Here is a 23,210-nt window from a genome sequence, read left to right on the forward strand (position 1 = left end):
TAGGGTGCCTTTTTTTCAAATTACTTTTATTGTTTTATACTTGAACTTAAAACTGCTTTGAACATATAACAATACAAACACAGGCTTGTCTACCTGAATGCCTGACCCTTTTGTTCACTATTTAAATAAGATTATTGAGATTTTTCTTGTTATTTGTTGAAAAAAGTTCCTGTAGCTTAACTATATTTGGTCTGATCCATAACTTTCTTTCGGTGAGTAAGCTTCTTCTTTCTGCATAAAAGTGCAATTAAATACATAACGGAATTCATCTCCTATTTCATTTGTTTTTACAGAAATGACATGCACTGCATAACATCAAATTCTTAGGTACTATTGACCATATTTTGGTCTCTATTAGTAATCTATGATTAATAGTTCTAAATTTGGCTATTGTTATTGTTTGTAGGCACACAGAGTGGAAGGAGTATATAGTGTCTACATTTAAACTCTGAATTGGTGAAGATGTTATAAGTGAACCTTTTACTTTTATCATTACAATCTGAACTCCATTCTGGAATGAAGTGTTCCTGTTCCTTTTACGCAATTCATCAGCCATTCTTTGTTACATGCATCTTGTGTACTAAATATATTACGTGGACCACAATTATCAGCAATGGACTTCAGATAGTGCAACCAGTTGTATTCACATCCGTTTGTGATTTTTTATAGATACGTTTGCATAGTATATACCAATGTTCACTTTGTTTACAAGTTAAACTCCTTGCTTTAATGCTAATACTTAATGACATTCTATGATACATGTAAAATAATAAGCCCCATACTTCACGGCCATACAATAAGATTGGAACACTCATCTTATTAAAGAAGTCTAAGTGATCAACAACACTTAAATTAAGATGCCTTGCTCTCTTGGATACTGCATATATTGCTTTTGTTTTCTTCTTTGCTGAATGCCTCTTTTTTCTATAAAAGAAACAGTTTTAAAGAAACAAACCATTAAATACTTTACATAATAAATCATAATTTAAACATGTTTGCTGTCGAATTAAATTTTAAATTTTTTTGAGAACGCCCTTTGGAATCACCATTAGTTTTGTCTTTTCAACATTTACTCCTAACTTCGACATCTGACAGTAGGTTGAGAAGCAGGTATAACTTAAAAATTGATATTGCAAATTTTCTTTTAGGTCTGCTAGGAGGCCAGTATCTTCTGCATATAGTGTAATCACTATTTTCATAAATGTTTGTAACTGAGATTCAAGGTCATTCAATATATAAGATAGGCCTGTGGCATCTTTTTGCAATACTGAGAATAGAACAGAAGACAAGTGTTCACACTCCATTACTTCTATTTTGCAAGAAATGTTTTCCGATAATTCGCCCTTTAATAATAATCTTGAATTACATTTTCACTGTGACGGTGAGACATTTTCCATTCACATTATGGTTCATTAGTTTCCACAATAACCCTCCTCTCTATAGTTCATCAAAAGCAGATTTAAGATCTATAAAAGATAGTTAAATAATAAATATGATCATTGGTTCAGTAGTTCGCTCGTACAAATCCCTATATTTTTTACGTTACAAAAGGACGTTATCAGAGAAGTTCGTTAATCTTTTACACAATATTGATGTGAATACCTTGCTCAGGCAGCTAAGTAGAGATGTTGGTCGGTATAGTTCCGCGGATTATTTATATTTTTCCAGAATTTGGGATTATAGTGCAAATGTACCTATTAGCCAAGTTTCTGGTGAAATACCTTTATACCACTATCTAGTACCACATTAAATATTTTTAAAGTAAATTGGCATCATGCTGTTAACAGAAGACAATATAGTTATTCAGTATCTTGTCAGCACCAGCACTTTTGTTTCTCTTTAGTTTTTTTATCGTGTTTTGGATTTCATTTTCAGCATTTAATGTTTTTAGCATATCAGTATTTTAACTGTTCTTGGTCATGATTCAAATGAACATTTCCATCTTCACTGTGATTTACTTTATACTTCATAGTTGTAGTAAGTTATGTAAATTATTTGTTTTAACATCTTTGTCCAGGACTTTTATTTAATGATTCCCAATATTTCTTTGGGTCTTAAAGATGGAATTTCCACATTTTTTTTCATGATGGTTATTCTATCTTTTTATTCGATGTTGTTATCTAATGTGTTTTGAAGCTTTTTATTTTGCTTATCTATGTTCACTTTTGAAAATATTTCATCATATTTCTTACGTAATCTTATTGCTCTTCTTTACTGCATTTTAGTCTCTAAACATTTTGTCAAACCAGCCTTTCTTTGAGATCCCTAATATCTGGTTAATAAAATTGGTATGATAACATACTAAACTTCAGGACAAGGCCAACAAGCACATATCTAACACATACAGGTATGTTATGCACAGCTGTAGGCGACATTGTAGGTAATGAATACTATAAATTCTAAGAAAATGTCATTTTAATGTTATTTGGAAAATAATCTTTAAAGTATACTTCATAATTTTTATTTGCCTATTAAGAAGTAGTTTGGGCTATGGATGTCTGAGGAACGATTAAAAATAAACGATACATTTTTCATAAGATTCTAGTTTCTATTGTGCCTCGCCTTCAAGGGACCAGAATTGTAGTCAAAAATCGTTAAAATCGAAATGAAATCGTTAAATGGGTCATTTTTTTTGTCCAGACTCAATAGTTAAACATTTTGAACAGTTTTATACCCCGCGGCGTAATTACTGGCAGCGCCGAGAATTAATTACAGCCTTGGAAGTAACTGGCTCGCGCTGCCCGTAATTACGCCGTGGGGTATTCAGGGCACAGACCGTGATCACAAGATACCGTAATTAGATTTTTAGATTTTTAGAAAATAGATTTTTCATGTGAACGCAGCCAAAGTGTGCGGGTATTTGCCGTTAGACAACATATCTTATGGCCCAGTCACAATGTCGGCGATCTGTCGGGGATTAGTTTTGGCCGGGGGTCTTCGTAGAAAATAAAGAATTCTTGAACAATCCTAGCAATAATCCTAATGAAAGTGGAGCAGTCACATTGTCTTAGATTTTTTCAAGGATTTTGACCAGGTTTTGTCGAAAAATCGCCTCCGATTGCATCTTCAAAATTTTCTGTCACAGCCTCCTGCAGCAAGAGCGTCTCAAACTTTTAGCGATCCGGTTGGAGGCGCCCTTATATACACGGCGATTTACTACGATTCCACCGTACGATTCGTCGAAGACGATCACATAAAGCGTACGAATCGTCGCAGGGCGCCTCCGATTCAGTCGGAGGGCGCCGGAGACTACTCGCAGACATTGAATCTCAACCTGATTTTCCAATCCCACACAGAATCTTGCGACTAGTCTCAGATTATTCGGAGGACGCCTCCGATTAATCGGAAGGCATCGTAGGTCGTCGGAGATTGTGTCTGGAATGCCCAAAATGGGTGAAAAATCTTGCGAGCAATCTTAAAATTTTAAGTTCAAAGTTGGGGACCGCGACGGGTGTGGCGATGTCTAAAAAATCTGCGACAACCCACAGGCGTCCGGAGAGCGCCTCCGACGGGTGCAAAATCGTGAGATCTGTCTCAAGATTTTGTTCAAATTTCCCGGGTTTTACCCATCCCCGACGCATCGCAACTGATTTGTGACTGGGCCTTAAATCATCACTGAGCGAGATAAAGAATCATAATTACACAATTTTAAGTCCAATTAAACGTCACACCCTATAATCCGCTTGAAGCCTCCGACTCCATATCACCACCACATCACCACCCCTCTATTGAAATATCAATTAAAATGGTCAGTTATAAGTTTAGTTTAATGGTATCTTATTTGGGGCACTTTAAAACAATGGTTATTATAAATGTTATATCTGAAAATATAACATATAAGCTTAAAAACACTTTTTTTCATAAAAAATGATAAGAAAGCAAAATGCACTTTATGCTTTTCAACCGTTTTATTTAACCCACTTTTTAAGACTTTAAAGACAAAAATATTTCGGAAACACCAATATGCGAAGAAGTGAAGGAATATCAAGACAAACAGAGATAGAACCGGTGACTATGTCCATACTGTATAGTTCTACTGTGGACCCATACATCCAGTAGGACTATCTTTCAAGCGCATTAAAAGAGTATGCCCAGACGAACCCCGCATTTATTTTCTAACCAATATTAGACCTACAACTTCAACTACAACTAGTACTACAACACAATATGTTATAGAAGCCCACGTAGCATTTTCCATCTTGGTTTAGACTGCAATATGCAATCTTATTATTGTGATCCATTATAAACACCACTGAGCTTTGTTTAAGCTGCAATGTCAGTCTTGTATCCTTGCGAACGAAACCCAAAAGCAGGCAGTAAAGTAAATGAATAATATTATGAGAACCAGAATCTAACATGAATATATCTTGATCACAAATAAGGATTCTATGTTTTCAAATCAAGAGCGATCATCCAAACAGTTCGTCTGTAAAGCCCAGTCTGCCAGTCCAGATAGTCATTTATTCTTCGATATTTTCATCACCCAGGAGGCGGAAAGCACCACCAGTGTAGCGACGTTTGCTGTAAAAGAATCGAAAGGTACTTACGTAAAATGCTTTGACTGAAAACATAGTTGACTTTGTCAACACTTGCTTTGTAAAGAAAAATAAGATACAAAAAGACTACTTTGCTGATTTAAAGGATTACCTAGTTCATAGTGACTATCAATTTTATACGAAGAGAACGTGAGATATGAAAAGACGCTATGGAATTAAAAAAAAAAAAATGACATTTTTTCAATCTATTGTCTCATGACTAACCATGCAAAGTCGGACTTGCGTCAAAAACGCTTAAGGTCCTTTTCATATTGAGCAATATACTTATTCAAAATAGTCTGTATCGTTGCACTTTGAGAAAGCCTAACATGTAATATCAGACCTGTGATATTTACTCCCTTTCACCAACATTTTATATACCGTTAAAATCGTCGCACTACAGGGTAAAACAAATGAATTACAATTTTTACTAGTCCGGCTTCATTATCTTATTAGGCGCTGTTATGGAATTGCAGACAGCGAACTCATTGTTGAAAAAGAATATTACTTACTTCCTCGATGGCATACCAAAACGGGTACCTCCTTCATAGGTGCCGTTGTAGGTAAGCCCCACCCCGAGGAAAAAGCCACCTTCAGCATTTTCATCAAGACCGGCGTGGATGACGGCACGGCAGACATGGGAATTCTGGAAATGAAGAGAGGATCAAAGGTTAACCAATATCAAAATAACGTATTGTGCGAGCGTGTGTGTGTACCGTACGCGCGAAAATTTTATCAAAAATAACTAAATGAGTGAATATTGTGAAAAATACACGACAAAATAAGATAAAGATGTTAAAAATCAATGAAGAATGAAGTCAAACCAAAATGAACGATTTACAATTTGCAAAAGGAATTTAAAAATCAAAACAAGGCTTCACAAAAAAATTAAATGAAAATAATATTTTATAAATGAGTATAAATTAAAACGTACAACTCAATGAGAAAGAGAAAGAGTGAAATATAAATGATTATTCGATAACTGATGACATTATTTCTCACCGCGGTGTAAGTATCACTCCCAAACAGTTTTCCAGCCTCGTTACATCCAGGCGGACACCAGAACCTGGAATGAAAGTCAAAAGAATGTCTGCATTTGTCATGCTCTATGAATTAATTAAGGAACTCTGTACACAGCAATATTGTATTTGAACTGGTTAACTCGTCAAACTATACCGTAAAAAACAACACTGCACAGGTCTCATTTGTCATTTACGTCAATACTGGTACGTACGTCCGATACAGAATTATAAAACGATGTGTAAAAACGTTCAACTTTTCGGCATTAGCACTGTCTTCAAGGCCTGTAGAATAAATATAATATTTCATTCATTTAACAGTCCCTGAAAAAGACGCATATGCCGGAAACTTGAAGGATTTTATACATGTGATTTTATACATGTTTAACTGATCTATATAAATGCATTTTAGATCAATTTATTATTTAAAAAAAGTACAACTTGTGATTATGATGAATCTTCATTTAGGTTGAATACCGGAAAATAAACCTGCAACTTACCTGCACACTTCTCCGTCGTCAAGCTGAAGTTTGCCACAGCTTCGTTTCCAATTGGTCGAGCAGGTCTGTTTGAGGACATCGCAACCGTTTCCATATCTCTTCCAAGACCTGCAGCGGCACACCTGACCACCGTCAGGAAAATCCAGACAATCTCCCTTGCAGCTGCGTCGTTCACAAGCTGATGAAAACAAATGATATTATTATAGAATGCTATACATTGGTCAATGAATTAACATATTTTGAATGTCACCTCTTTACAATAGGGTTGAACAAACGATGGTTATGAAGTTATAAAGTAGTTCATAGATAAAAACAAAATTGCTTAAATTCTTATGAAATGAGTTAGGTCACTAAGTGTTGAATCTTAAGAAACAATTATATTTTTAACAGTTGGTTTTCTCTATTTCACGATAGATCCTTATTCACGATTAATCAAAATATGTTATTAAACTTCATCCCATTTAATGCAGAGTGAATAGTAAAAAAATCAAATTAGTGAATATATTGAAAGAGATTACTAGTATAAGCAGACATTTAAACAAAAGGATCTCAACAATAAGGACGAAACACCAGTAACAACAGCAGCAACAACAACTCCATAATAATAATAATAATAATAATAATAATAATAATAATAATAATAATTTGTTAAATCCACAAAAGCCTTGTCCTATTCAATGAATAAGGATTGCATTTACATTGTAGCTATTTCTTGTTATAAAAAAGATCCAGGACAATTTTTGGTTTTATCAGGCTGAAATACAGTTAATTTTAGTTAATTTTAAGACCTATCAGTGAATGGACTCATTCTTTTTTGCTATTGTATAAAGGGTACTTACTGGGTAACTCTTCCTCCTCGGCTACAGCTAAAATATAAGGAAATGATATTTGTATGAAATATTTTGAATAATATATATATATATATATATATATATATATATATATATATATATATACAGACTTGACATTTAATATGGAATATTTTTTCCAAAACATAATTCATCAATTTTTTTCCTATTTTGCTGACTGATAAATTAAAATAAGGATTAAAATCGTGTTTTAATACCTTTTGATAATCTCTTTGATGTCATTGTGACATCAGTTCATTAATTGAATTCGTCAGTGAAGCAAACAAAAATACATTGCCTATTTTAAGTCATACGACAACCAATGAGAGCGATATTTTGGATCTCCATATTTTCCTAATTATTGTCTTTAAAAGAGTTACACGCCCCACACAGGCCCCCCATGTCAGTGTCTAGTCACAGCAACAGTCGCTGTTACGCCTGACCTCATCTTGCTGGAGCTTTCAAGCCGCAAGGCATTTCTTATGATAGGCTTTTTAGAGTTAAATCTGGAATAAAATTCCAGAATACGGTTAAAACTTGTCCAATCTGGCTCAGTTTTGATGTAGGACATGCAGGCCGTTGATTCGGCGAGTAATAACCTACCCACATATTGTCTGTGTGGTTCAAATATGGCGACTTTGATGACCAAGGTAGCTACTTATTCCCTTGGTTCTGTAAGTTATCTGCTATTTAATGTGCTCTGTGTGAACCGGCAACCTCACCCTGCAACCTAAAATTGTTCCTAAGGTGCCCCCTATCAAATAATAGTCAAGTGGTTCCCAGATTATTCCTTTATTTGATCTGGTTCAGGTTTTCATCGATGACTACCATTGGTGTTTTGGCACCAATGTGGTATCCACTCCAAATACTGACACTGTCAATGACCCTAGTCACTTAAGAAGTGGCACACGTTTCGTCGAAGGCCTCTTCAGAATGTCTGTAAACTCTGTTTTGACCAGTTTAGCGGAACAGGTGAAAATTGACCTCAATAAAGAAAGCCACGCGGTTTCAGTGTTTTACCCAGAAACTGTCACGGTCCCCAATTCATTAGAGAAACAGACTAAGCTGCTTTGCTGTTTACAGTGGCTTCCTCAGAGGTCGCCTGGAATCCTAACCTGCTGAAATCAGTTTGGTGTTCGCTAAGAGCCTTGAAAAACAAGTTTTGGTGACAATTTGTTCCTCATTCAAAACGGACTGGGTGGTTTTGGTTTAATTGCAGCAGCATATCCTGAAGGACAGTGAGTCCTATACACTGGTGGTAAGACGTCGATGCATTGGGCTTGGTCTCTGTGTAGTGTCTCAAACTGAACATAACTCTATAAAACTGTGTAGACCGTTCCGTTTGACACAATAATCTGTCTGGCAATGTCTGTGTTTTTCGCGCCATTCTGGCACAGCTTAACAGTTTTGTAAAACCCTGCTTAACTCATTTTACGCACTGCAAAACCGACCGCTGGCATGCAAAATTTCAAATTCTTCTATGCAGTATTTGCCGACATATGGATACTTTTTTGACAGAACCATCCTTCGCCAAAGCCAAGCTTTGACTAGCCCAAAGGAACACTGCCCAATTAAATTACTGCATATTACACAAGGCAGCAGTGCAACAGACTTGGTAGTCAGTTAATTGGCAGCGACACACCTGACTTTACACTTCTCCAGTCAGATGTCTTATATGAAATCTGAATTTCTTTTTAAAAGAACGCATTTTTACCTAGGTATACCTTCAAAACTGAAATATTCCATATTAGATGTCAAGTCTGTATATATGGGTAATTCACTTGGGTACCTTACGGGCGCTGCTTGTCTGGCCTGACCACACTTATTGAATATCAGTGTACTTCATTCACTCATAAAGGGGAGGAATAAACACAAATGTACAGTGTATATACTGTTTGTCATCATAAAAAAGACGTTTTACCAGTGCACGTTCTTCCGTCTCCTTCAAAGCCCTCAGAACATGCGCACTCGAAACTTCCGGCAGTGTTGTTGCACACGGCATCTGGATGGCAGTCGTGATCACCGTTGCTGCACTCATCAATATCTGGAAATATCCGTGGTTTAGAGCACTGGGACCACAGTTACAATAGCATTTAACTACCACAATTTTATACGATTCTATTTATTTTTGTCAGCAATTGCATTTTTCCTTTTGGTGTGATAATCAGATCAAGTATCATTGGGTTTTCTCAGTATTTTGATTTCAAACTCCAAGATTGCATTAAAGTCATACTAAAATGTTGAATGAACATTGGCATACACACTATAATAATTTCTTTTTTTAAATACCTGTGCATTCCAAACCATCGCCTTCATAACCTTCAGCGCATGCGCATTCAAAGCTACCATCAGTGTTAGTACACTGGGCATTGACGTCACAGTTTGTGCCTGGGAGGCACTCGTCTACATCTACAAAGATGAAGTTTTGATTAATTTAAAATTGCGTACATTCATGCACAGATACATCAACGGTTTCAGTAGCGTATTGTTTGACAGTACAGTAGTTTTGGTACTTTGTCCTAGCTGTTATTTAAAAAAAAATCTGTAAAATATGCACGCAGTACTGCTTAATCTTGGAAATAAAAGACACTACAAAGTGAAAACCTCATTACTGTCATACTATAAAAGGTTGACAATTGCAAACCCCGGTGCACAATAGCACGAGGTTCTATATTTTTGATAGGATAAAGACGTGCGTGTCTGATGCTTAGTTGTCTTACCAACACACTGCCCATCGTCTCCCATGGTGTAGCCTTCTGCGCACGCGCACTCATAACTGCCCACGGTGTTGGTGCATACAGAGTTAGGCCCACAAACTTCCGATTCTTCACACTCATTAACATCTACATGTTGGAAATTTGACAACAATCATTTCTAATTCATGAAGACTACACAAATGTACGCGTAGACCGTAAAAATATAAATAAATATATAAAAAATATAATAGATAAATAAAAATATAAATAAATGCCCCATTTACAAAGATGAAAGTGAAGGCATGTGTTATTTGTTCGGCCGTACGGGTTGGGAGTCCATACGGCCTTTTGGTAAGGTTACTCTCCAGCGACACTGTACATGCATTGTATTATTGTATTCCATTGCAACATAAACAATAATTATCTAATAACAATCAAGACGCAATACCAGCGCCCGTTATTGTATTAAGGTCCTTTTCGACAGTCTGTTTGTCAGCGCACACAAAGGCGAGGGATCTCATATCATCCCCTCAGCCGAAAAACATATCCAAAAAAAAAAAAAAAATTGATAAATGAATAAATAAATACACGCTACCCTCAAAGTACTATGACAACAGCGCTCCTATGCTTTGAGCAAATATCACAATTAGTAGCCTTACCTTCGCAAATATGACCGTTGCCTTGGTAACCGTCCATACACTCGCACGTGTAATTTCCATGAGTGTTGGTGCAAACTGCATTGACGTCACAATCGTGTGTGCCGGCGGAACATTCGTCTTCGTCTGCCATGAGAAATATAAAAAAATGTTTTCTTTGCAAGGAAGAATTCAAAAAGGAAATCCTGGATTGTAGACCAATATCACTCAACTCACACAAAACCCACAAGGTAGTTTTCTTAGTGCTTCACCCCTTAACAGACCCCCTCCAAGTTGCTTAATTGTCCTGTTAGTTTTATTCTTCATAGACCTTAACAGCTGACGCAGATAATATAAGCATTGTCTAGATAAATAACCTGATATCACATTTAGACTTTGTCTATTGGTTTTGGCCAAATTGTGCATTGGTCATTCACGGTACATTAGAGCTACATTGAGTATATAGCCACATTTAATCTACCCTGATATTTCGTTATTACAACAAAATACTTAAAGACAGGCATAAAACCCATTTTTTCGTGAACAAGGGCGTATCTTCCGACAAAAGCGCCCACGACACGCACTGAAATTGTGTCCACGACCTACAAATAACAGCTGACTACCTACAAATACACCTACTCATAACACCAGCACGTGGCACACTTAAACTCTGCCGCTTACCAACTATGTTGTTGAGCTTTTTTGCATTTGTTTATATACATTTAAACCTCACCTTGGCAATCGTATCCGTCCCCATCGTAACCGTTGTGACATGAGCACGTGTAACCCCCAGGGGTGTTGGTACAGATGGCGTTAGCGTCACAGGTATGTGCTCCACTTTCACATTCATTTATGTCTGAAATGTGTTTGTCTCAGAGGGTAGTATCAACGTCAAATAAACCATGTTTGTACTGTCCAAACGCATGGGTTAATCATATAATGAATTACCGATTTTAAAAGTGATCTGTGTAAAAAATTGCAAGTACACGTACACGTAAGGTATTAACAGTATTTAATACTATATAGTACAGTATAGTATTGCGTTATTTTGTGTATGAAATGTCCAGAATTACAAATCGAATTTCCCTGTTTTAATTGACCATTCTACCCTACCAAAATCTTTATTGTTAACAGTTTAACCCTACTCATTTTGTAATTTTCACATGACATTTACAAATTGAGAAGAAAGGACCCACCTGTACATTGGACTCCATTGCCTTGGAAACCTTCTCTGCACCTGCAGGTGAAGCTTCCCTGTGTGTTTTCACAGTTAGCATTAACGTCACAATTGTGAGTGCCATGCGTGCATTCATTTTGATCTAAAATGACGAAAATGGTGGAAAGTGCATAGGAAAATATACGGAGAGAGAGAAAGAGAGAGCGCTAGAGCGTAACATAACATTAGTACACGTATAAACGGTATGTGTGTGTGTATCGTTAGGAAGTTTTTTTTAAGGAACGCTGCTGTTAGTTTTATGAGGGCTGTAAATCACATGTTTTCAGCTTGCGAAAATTGCGCAATATTGGGTCTGACAACGTCTATGAAACTTCAAAAAAAAAAAAAAAAAAAAAGAGCCACCATGGGCCAATATGTTTGCAAATCAACGGTACCTGTGCACGTGAGTCCGTTCCCAGCATACCCGGAGTTGCACGAACATCTGTAACTTCCTACGGTATTGATGCAGTTTGCATTGGAGGAACACCTGTGACTTCTAGAGGTGCATTCATTGATATCTGGAATGAATATTCCTTCATTTTAAATGTGTATTTGTCATTTATTTTTTAACCACCCGTATGTTTTGCATAGACGTGCTAGGACAATATTTTTGAAATAGTTGCATGGGATTATTCATAAATCAATTGATTACCAAGGCCACTTGATTGAGAAGATGTATCTTAAACTCTGAGAATTCACATAAAAGCTATTTCCAAAACTGACCTGCTCCTTCATGCCAAACTGATCTTTCCTGAGGTTTACCTTCCTTCGTTTCATTTGGAATATATTGTGAAGCATGTGAAATACCCACTGGCCAGTATACTTAAATTTAGGTAAGCACGCATTTGTTTTGGGGAAATCTCAGCACTTTTGTCAAAATCAGCAAGGAAAACCATGTCTAAAGATGTTCACAGAATTAAACAACTGTGTTTTAAAATTCGTATTTTGGTTATTCCTGACGGGTATTGAAACCGATGAATTAAACTCGTGAGGGTAACTTTTTGAAATTTATACCCCGAGAATTGGTTTATAGACAGTGGCTTTTCAGAATGACTTTATTATCACATACCTAGAAGGCAAAGTAAAAAAAAATATTAAATAAAGTAAAATTTGAAATTTCCAGAGTTTTTTTGTCAAATACGTACTGTAGGGGCCTATGCCTTTGAAAACCAAAACGTACTTACCAGAGCAAGAGACACCATTGCCGCTGTATCCAGTATTACACCTGCAAGTGTAACTTCCCGCAGTATTGGTGCAGCGAGCGTTACTGTGGCAGTTGTTACTCCTTGAACTTGAACATTCATTGATATCTAACAGAAAAATAATAATAATGGTGAATTTTATAGCAATAACAATAATAATAAGGGCGAATTCTATCTCAATGCTCTTTCTCAAAATAATTAAAAACAAAGAAACAAATAATAATAAATATCTTAAAGACACAATAAGTAAGATAAAAAATCAAATAAAACAATAAAACAAATAGCAATACACAATTTTAAAAGAATTCTGTTTATAGAATCCCGTCTTTTTCATACAACTACAAAGACGTTTCTGCTGTTGAAATTTTATTTGTTTATTCAAAACGCATAGTTAATGAAACTACTCAACGCTTACAGTGAAAACAACGTAAGTTTCATTTGTCAATAGCTATGGCAAAAATTTACTGAGAATTACCACCCAATATTTTGTCTGTTAACAGCAAGAATTTACCAGAAAAACGTGGTCAAGTAGAGGTCTAACACTAATTGTATATATGCCTTAAAAACCAAAAGTACTTACCTGAGCAAGAGACGCCGTTGCCGCTGTATCCAGTATTACACCTGCAAGTGTAGCTTCCTACAGTATTGGTGCAGCGAGCGTTACTGTGGCAGTTGTTACTCCTTGAACTTGAACATTCATTGACATCTAACAAGAAGCAGAAATAATAATAATAGTGATGACAATTTGGTGTAGCTGTGCCCTTAATGATGCTACGTCTTTCTTATTTACAATGCAGGGGCGAATCTAGGAGTATTTGAAAAGGGGGGGGGGGTCCGTGGATATTTAAGGTTTTAGTTTTTACACATGCTGCTTTTTATAATCTAGCTCCACCATATATAACTGATTTAGTCAAACATTATAGCCCTCAAAGATCCCTGAGGTCTGGTGACAAACTTTTACTGAAAGTTCCAAAATCAAGGTTAAAATCATATGGTGACATATCATTTTGTGTAGCTGCACCAGTAGAGTGGAATAAGTTGCCAATTTTTATTAGACAAATAGAATCACAAGAATCTTTTAAAAAGGAATTAAAAACTCATATTTTTAAGACATTTTATTCATGAATCTTAAATTTTATAATTTTAAAGAAACCTTGGATTTTTTACTTTTAATTACTGTTTATTACAATTAATTAAGTTAGTTTAGCTCTTATTTATATAAAATATATCTTAACCATTTTTATCTATAAACTTCTTTGTATTTTATGTTGTACAGTCTATTGAACATTTTATGGATTTTAGACTTGAAATAAATATATTATTATTATTATTATAAAGCCGACCCCCCCCCCTCACCCACCCACCCACCCACACACACACACACACACACACACAAATATATTTGGCATGGGGTTCGGGGCCCGCCGAAGGCCCCGAATAAATTTTGGTATTTTAGAGAGCGAACGGTGCCATTTGGTACGGTTTAAAACTAGGATTCAGCTAGTCAAAATTCGAATTTCAAGAGGGGAGACCAGAAATGGAAGGGGGGGGGGGGGGGTCAGGACCTCTAAATCCGCCACTGCCATGGAGTGAGAAAAGTGATACTGAAGACTTCTAAAATCCTGGAGACTTTCCCTTGAAATGGGTCTTACGAAGGAATCAATGAATGCCATATAATAACCATACCTGAACAGCGAATGCCGGTTCCCGAGTAGCCGCTGTTGCATACGCACCGATAATTACTGCACCTGGCGTTGCTGCTACAAAATCTGCAGATTACACTTCCTGTAACACGAAAGCAGGGTAGATAAAAGATGCGTTTACAGTCAATTTCACTAAACCCGACCACATGCTTTCATATTTAGTGTAGTTCCAAATAGTATAACTAAGAGAAATACCAAATGGCATTTGTTTAATATTTCACGAAAAAATGATATATGAACGGATTTTTCTGCTTGCTTTTTGTGCTGTCAATATCCCTCAGCAGTCTCATTTGAATGTATGCAAGTGAGCGAACTGTTCTACATCCAAACAGTATAAATAACATTCTCAAACCCTCCTTGAGGTAATAACCTGTTCACCTTCACCTGAACAGGTAATTCAGTTGTGACCAAGTCTTTCAGAGTGAACAGACGGAACAGTCCACAGGTAAATCAAATATCTGGATCTATCATAAATGAAAATTTTCTGAGTATAAATAATTATGCAGTGCGCGGAGTTCTACATTTAGGCCGCTTAGTGGACCTTAATGAACCGGAGGGATAGATGAATAGGTCAATGTACGATCAAAAATAAAAATAAAAAGGGTGCATTTTTAAGGCTACACTTTACCTGAATGAGATATTATTTTTTTTTCATATTTTTATTCTTATTTTATTTTGACAATTTATTTTTATAATTTCATTTAAGAATTATCTATATATTATTAATTATTGACTGGCATGTGTACTTGATGTTAGTCGTAAAAAAAAAAAAAAAAAAAAAAAAAAAAAACTAGTAAAAGTGGTTAATATGCTTTACTGGCAATCCAGTATGTATAGTTTTAAGGTAATTTCTTTATGATGCTTCATTCTAATAGATTTTCTTCAGTTTTTACATGTTTAGTTGACATTATTCTTACCATATTAAGATTGAAAAAAATGATAAGTACCCACGTACGTTTTGTTGCTATGGTGATTTGAACAAAGATGAAGTGCGTTCACATTCCTTATCTCCCGTACATGGACTTCAGTGCACATGGCAGATATAGATGAAGAAATGATAGGTACTCTTAAAATTGTTGCTTTGACAGCTTGTTTTATGATTTCTTTGTTTATTTTTAAAGTTTTCTTTGCGGGTGTTTTCATAGACTAAACTCACTACACAAGGTCATCAGTATACAAGCCGAACCAGTGAAAGCCAAAAAAGATTGGCACTCATGTAACTAAATTGTGCATTTACATCCTACCCTAGTGTGCCATACTTCCACATGATTACATTGGTAATGACATACAGTATATGCATTTGACACTCAATAATATACTCATAGGCCTGAGGGTCCAAAAATTAAAACGACAAACGTCATTTTAGATTCATGACGATCGATGATCAAAAATTAAGTTACAATTGAATGATGGTAAAACAGAATTTATGGTTATCACTCAACCACATCTTAGCTGTAAGACTATCTCTACAAATTGGATATTCAATATAAAATTGTATGTATTATAGCAAAAAACATCAGCACTCTGCTCAACAATCTAACCGACACTGCCACGGGTGACATTGTTGCGCAGTTTACAATGCAGCACAAGGGCACTACCTTAAACCATTAACTGCATAGATCACGTGTTATAAAGGGGACATAGTCTGACCCTCAATACCGTAAAAGAAGTAGCTGTGCACGTAAGTGTGAGTTGGAGGCAAGACATTCCTAAAACCCCACTGTTATGTACAGTTGCCAACACTGTTAGCTGTAAATGAAATGATGATACAGTATGAAGTTAGCTAAATATACACAGATGACATGAAAGTATATAAGTTAACTTACTGAGAGAATTTGACACACTGCTTGACGCCGACGAGAAGAGTCTTCTTGCAGAGCTTGTAACTGTGACGGAAAAAAGAAAACGTTTCATGTACATGTATAGACAGTGTTTTTCATAAATACATGTATGTTGAAATACATACTTTCACTTATATATATGTAGCAAGCAATCTGTGCTGGTTTATCTTTACCATACTATTTTCTTTCGCCAATAGCAAAAGTGATCATAAAAACATATTAACATAAACCGCTACTATTTATAAAGACAAGTGGCCAAAGAGGCGCTATATTGGTTCTTCAGTTCTTCGATCTTTAGCCGATCTCATTTGTTGGCACTGCATAGTATTCCATCGGACATCTTATAAATATCTACGCAAATTACTACTTGAAAAGAGTTGTCGCAACTAGGGAATCGTACAAACAGATAAATTACATTAAACTATATTTATTTATTGAAAAGATATTGAAAGGATAAGTCCAATAATGCACATTTATACTTACTGCTGCTCAAAAATCGCTTTGACCGTTTCAGGTCGGCTTCAGATTTTCCCAGACTCTCACCAATCCTGTAAAATTGAACGTAGGTATTTACTCTAAGGCAGATAAATTGACATATTAGTTTATAGTTTCTCTCTCACATTTCTCTCTCTCTCTCTCCCTCTCTCTCCATTTTAAACGTGTAACATTTCACTTACCACAAGGACTGAAACAGAACCAGCAAAATCAACGTCACCAGCAACTTGCGCATATTTGCAAGATTCGGTACTCAAGGTGTAATTTTGAATGAATCCACAAACCAACTGTAAAGTCTCCGAAGAGGAGGAGCTTTATTTATACCCCAAAAATGTTGTCGACGTGTGCCGTTCACAACCAATGTCAATATCATTTCGGATGCAATTAAAAAGAGCAAATTTTCAACCCTTCTTTGCATTAATCCGTAATTAGTCATTAGCGTTCTGCCTACATTTCCTTTAAAAATTAATGCAAAGTTGATACAAAATCAACGAAAGTTTGTACAGCTTGGGTAATTTTTTTTTTTGTTTAATTTTGCGTGATACAGTGCGACTTGATGCCGTGATACACTGCGACTTGATGCATACTGTACATATACATTTTAGATTTCTCTCTCTCCCTCTGTCTATTCCTCTATTTTTGCACTTTTTCAGCGAGTAATTATTTTTATGATTCAAGGAAATCCACCACTAGACATCCCCCCTTGACAATCCCCCGTTAAATTCCCCACCCCCTCGCACAAGACACCCCTCTTCCCAGGAAAGACAATGCACTTATTTTGAATAACCTATTTGAGGAATTTATATATTGAACATTTTACTGATAATAAGAAAGCAGTCAGAAAATGAAATAAAACGAAAAGTATTGTTTTAATTATAAGATTCAGAAAACTCACTCAGGTGTATAAACATAGAGAGCTAATCTTGAATTATTGGATGTTGTAGATCCAAATCTACCTCAAGTGGCCTAAACTTACGGAAGATAAGATATACTTAACATGTTTTGCCGTAACAAAATAACATATATTATTTCTATTTCATTTTTCTAAAACTGTGATCTGTCCCACAGTATTATATTTGATTACATTCAGAATGTGACAACTGGTCTTCTAATGAGACAATTATCCATCTGTAGGAAGAGTAGAATTGATTCAGTTACCACTAGCAGATATCTCATATCAGGGTGGGAGGCTTTGAGATAGTTCAGATTACAATTTAATTAATTAATTAATTAATTAATTAATTAATTAGCTAAGTTGTCAGTACATTTATACATTTATTTGTTTACTTTATTTTCTTATTATTTCATTTCCTTAAATAATGATCAAAATACAGCGAATTTCTGCTTCAAGCTCAAAGGGTAAAAATAAAAATGTTATGTATTAATAGTACATAATGATGTGGATCAAAATACCACCTGCAGGTGGAAAAAAGGAAGACGTATAACGAATAAAAAAAAACAAGAAAACACGTGTAATAATTTCTAATCTTTGAGATGGAGTATACATAAAAACATCGGCTGCTGTCTAGGTTAAGCGTTGTAAGGTGTACTTACAAATAATTTAATACTATCTATTTGATAGTTGATATTTTCCTATTCCAAATGTTTGTTATAAACACAGTATGTGTAATAAGTAAACTGTTAGTGCAAAAACCAATTACTTTTTGCGGACTGATGGTTCGGAGCGATGAAATATTATGGTCATTCTTGACCAAACGCCTGTTTTACATTGTTAAAACGTGTCTTAACACAAAATGTATAATTCATTGTGGCCTTTTTGTTCATAAGCTGTAGGTGAATACAAACGTTCTCGCTTGGTGAGTTTCTTTTAAGAGGGTCCCATGCGTGTGTTTCTGTGTGTGTGTGTGTGTGTGTGTGTGTGTGTGTGTGTTTTGTGTGTGTGTGCGCTTGTGTGTGTGTGGGAGAGTTTAGTGATCACAGTCCTCGGCAAATACAGACATGGCATATCAGGGTGGGAGGGTTTGAGTTAGTTAAGATTACGATGTAATCCATTGGCGTATTTATTTATTACAACATATTTATTCATTTCTACATGTTTCTAAAGAAATTCATTTATTGATCGCCCTTTTAATTAATTCATTAATTTATTTATTTATTTCCTTTATTTTCTTATTTTTTCATTTCATTAAAATATGATCAAAAATAACGTATTTCTGCTGAAAGCTGAAAGGGTCAAAAAAATAAAAAAAAAACGTTATGTATTATAGTACATAATGATGTGAATCAAAATAACACCTGCAGGAGAAGAGCACAACTGAAAACAGGAAACATAAAGATAAAATAATTAGAAACAAGAAAACACGTTTATAATTTCTAATCTTAAAGATGGATTTTTCATAAGATCATCAGCTGCCGTTGGTTAAGCGCTGTAGGGTACACTTACGAATAATTTAATACTATCTATTTGATAGTTGATACTCTCCTATTCCAAATGTTTGTTATAAACACAGCATGTGTAATAAGAAAACTGTTAGTGCAAAAACCAATTACTTTTTGCGGACAGATGGTTCGGAGCGATGAAATATTTATGCGTCATTCTTGGCCAAACGCCTGTTTTACATTGTTGAAACATTTGTGTAAATAAAGCTTCTAATCATTGTGGCCTTTCGCTTCATTATCTGTAGGTGAATAAAAACATTCTCTCTTGGTGAGCTTTCTTTTAAGAGGGTTTTATGTGTGTGTTTCTGTCTGTGTGTTGGGGAGGGGGGGGGGGGTAGTGATCAAAATCCTCGGCAAATAAAGACATGGCATATCAGTGTGAGAGGGTTTGAACGAGTTACGGTTACGATGTAATCAATTGACGGATTTATTTAATTATTTATTACAAAATACTAATTTATTTCTATTTATTTTTAAGAAATTCATATATTGATCCCCCTTTTATTTTTTTATTGATTTATTTTTATTTTTTGGTTTTATTTATTTTCTTATTATTTCATTTCAATAAAATGTGATCAAAAACAACGAATTTATGCTTCAAGGTCAAAGGGTAAAAATAAAAATGTTATGTATCTATAGTACATAATGGTGTTGATCCAAATACCACCTGCAGGAGAAGAGCACCACTAAAAATAGGATACATAAAGATAAAAGAATTAGAAACAAGAAAACATGTACTATAATTTCTAATCTTAAAGATGGATTTTTCATAAGATCATCAGCTGCCGTTGGTTAAGCGCTGCAGGGTACACTTACGAATAATTTAATACTATCTATCTGATAGTTAATACTCTCCTATCCCAAATGTTTGTTATAAACACAACATGTGTAATAAGTAAACGGTTAGTGCAAAAACCAATTACTTTCTGCGGACAGATGGTTTGGAGCGATGAAATATTTATGTGTCATTCTTGGCCAAACGCCTGTTTTACATTGTTGAAACATTTGTGTAAATAAAGCTTCCAACTCATTGTGGCCTTTCGCTTCATTATCTGTAGGTGAATAAAAACATTCTCTCTTGGTGAGCTTTCTTTTAAGAGGGTTTTATGTGTGTGTTTCTGTCTGTGTGTTGGGGAGGGGGGGGGGTAGTGATCAAAATCCTCGGCAAATAAAGACATGGCATCTCAGTGTGAGAGGGTTTGAGCGAGTTACGGTTACGATATAATCAATTGACGTTTTTATTTTATTATTTAATACAAAATATTAATTTATTTCTATTTATTTTTTTAAGAAATTCATATATTGATCCCCCCTTTTATTAATTTATTTATGTAATCAATTTATTATTATTATTATTATTTTTTTTTTTTTGGGTTTTCTTTATTTTCTTATTTTTTCATTTCATTAAAATATGATCAAAAACAACGAATTTCTGCTTCAAGATCAAAGGGTAAAAATAAAAATGTTATGTATTAATAGTACATAATGATGTGGATCCAAATACCACCTGCAGGAGAAGAGCACCACTGAAAATAGGATACATATAGATAAAAGAATTAGACCCCATTCCCACAGATTTTAGATCTATATATCCCTGTAGGGAGTCTCACTAGATTACTGTCAGGTTAGCAGGCTTAAGCGTCTGTCCCGCCCACTAAAAGCTGTAAGGGGGTAATTAACTGCGCGCTCGACCGACTGCAATTTCGCGTGAACCCCCAGGGAGATAGGTCGATCCGGATGGATCGATGTAAATCTCTGGGAATGCACTCTTAGAAATAAAAAACACATTTCTAATCTTAAAGATGGATTTTTCAAAAGCTGCCGTTGCCGTTGCCGTTGGTTAAGCGCTGTAAGGTAGACTTTCGAATAATTTAATACTATCTATTTCATAGTTGATACTGTCATGTTTGACATGTTTGTTGAAAAACACAGCATGTGTTAGTAAGTAAACGGTTAGTGCAAATACCAATTACTTATTGCGGACAGATGGTTCGGAGCGATGAAATATTTATGTTGCGTCCTTGACAAATAGCCTGTTTCACATTGTTGAAACATTTGCGAACACAAAGCTTCTGATTCATAATTGCCTTTCGCTTCATTATCTGAAGGTGAATAAAAACGTTCTCTCGTGGTGAGCTTCTTTTTAAGAGGGCCCCATGGGGTTAGTGATCACAGTTCTCGGGAAATTCACAAATCACAATAATTAAAACTCAATTCATATATTTCATTCAGAATGCATTAAATGGGAGATGAAAGTCACGAATAACTGAGTATAATGACATCGTTCTTCGAACGACAAAGAACAAAAAAGCCTTATTCTCGAATCACTATAGAATTGGGTTCTTCACGGATCACGCTTTATAAAATGAACAACACGCGCTTCTCGGGAATTAAACATAGCCTTTACGGGTAACGAAAATACCCAGATAGACTCTCTTTTAACAGGACGATCCGCTGAGAAGGGTAGACGGAAAGTTAGCGTCACGTTAGACGTTAGAAGTGTTTAAAGACCAAGGAAGAGAAAGGTGTGTCTGAGGGAAAATAACTCCTATGGCAATCATAGAAACTGCGAGACCGTCGAGGTAAATGACACCCTTCTTTATACACGTACCGTAAAATCAGCTTAAGAATACAAGGCCATTATATTAATCATTTTACTTAAACAAATCGCACTACGTGAAAAATGCAAATGCGTTAAGGTCAATAAAATGTGAATAACACGGTACCTAGTGTTATAAAATACATCTTCACTTTAGATTCAAATATAAATAACGAATGAAAGGCCAATATTATAAAACAAAGTCTGTTCAATTTTATAAATTCAAATAATAAACGCCCACCCATTTAAAGCTATCAGAAAGGGGACACCCTAAAATTGTGGAAATGGTTTGGCTTCATTGTTGTCATTTGACTCTTTTGGTCTCTTCCACCAAAAACAATCATCACACCTGATATATTTTGGGTAAAGCCAGTCTTAGGTCCGAGCGTTATGTAACCTTCCTACCCTTGGAATATATTCATGTTTAGGGCAATTAAAAAAAATAAAACAGCCCAAGTCTTTAGTTTTATTAAACCTTTTTTTTTTGTAAGTCGGACATAATTATACACTGTATATTCAATTATAGGGTAGAGAAAATATAATATTTAGTCCTTTCCCATGTACGCCAACTCACATATGGAAATTGACAAGTTTACTTCGTTGTAATTAGCCACGCCTGATAGATTTGTGGCACGCAGGAATTAGTAAGATTCCATACAAACTCTCGGCCTCTCAGAAAGAGGCTTGCGTACCTGACCTGTAGCCCGCATGAGTGCAATAAATAACGCTGGCTGCTGTGTTCTTTTTGTGTACCTGCAGTCACTTCAAAAATGGGTACCCAAACAGCCCGGAAGCCACTGGTCTGCCGCTAGGTGGCTATTAAACAAACCGGAAGTTCGAGAATTTGAATTGGGCAATATTTTTTGAGATTTATAGGGTGTCATAAACGGTGTATTATCTCGGCTATAAACGTACTTGGGGTTACAATATGTACATTGTCATATTGAGAAATAAATTTCGAATAATGTGAGATGACCCAAAAGTTGATCTACAGCATATTTAATGTTGAAAAATGAGTTTGAAATCGAAATTTTATTAAAGCTATTACGGAAGTTCGTTTTTGATTTTGATTTTTGTACCTATAGAGGCCTCCGCACAACTTGAAATTACTACAAGTTGTGGAAAATTTATTCAGCTTTCTGTCAATGTAAGCATGTAAAGAACTTTGCCTTAAGCTGTGAATGGCACAAATCAATTCACGGCCATGTCAGCCTGAAAACTCTCACTTACGATATCCGCATATAAGCCTCGCTTTGACTTAGTGCTTTCTCATGAGCTTCAGTCTCGTTTTAGTTTTTCCTTCACACAGTATTACTTATATAGAGCAACTGGGTATTGGAAATAATTTTTTTCTTGGCACTTACCACGGTGCTAATACAAATGAACTTTAACATTTTTTTTCATTGTAGATAAACCTTTTTATTACATGAGGCCAACTGATGAGGGTATTCCTTTCATTAAATATGAAACATAACAAATGAAAGACAATTTACATTTAATCACATTGCTATATATTTTATT

The 23,210-nt window shown here is 35.4% G+C and overlaps 1 protein-coding gene across 1 annotated transcript; it reads right to left on the reverse strand.

The window, feature by feature from the left end:
- Positions 1-3,889: 3,889 nt before the first annotated feature.
- Positions 3,890-16,985, reverse strand: LOC106157356 (uncharacterized). Its single transcript, XM_086993992.1, has 18 exons — positions 16,873-16,985; positions 16,679-16,743; positions 16,181-16,240; positions 14,338-14,436; positions 13,232-13,357; positions 12,634-12,759; positions 11,845-11,967; positions 11,430-11,552; positions 10,967-11,089; positions 10,258-10,380; positions 9,623-9,745; positions 9,192-9,311; positions 8,824-8,946; positions 6,894-6,920; positions 6,055-6,232; positions 5,538-5,601; positions 5,048-5,181; positions 3,890-4,521 (listed from the first exon to the last, which is right to left on the reverse strand). The coding sequence occupies exons 1-18, from the start codon at positions 16,923-16,925 to the stop codon at positions 4,461-4,463; spliced, it is 1,851 nt and encodes a 616-aa protein (XP_086850118.1). The 5' UTR covers positions 16,926-16,985; the 3' UTR covers positions 3,890-4,460.
- Between the last annotated feature and the right edge of the window lie 6,225 nt (positions 16,986-23,210).

Source organism: Lingula anatina, chromosome 8 (genome assembly GCF_051362555.1).
Source record: "Lingula anatina isolate TDL-2025a chromosome 8, LinAna3.0, whole genome shotgun sequence".
NCBI classification, from domain to species: Eukaryota; Metazoa; Brachiopoda; class Lingulata; order Lingulida; family Lingulidae; genus Lingula; species Lingula anatina.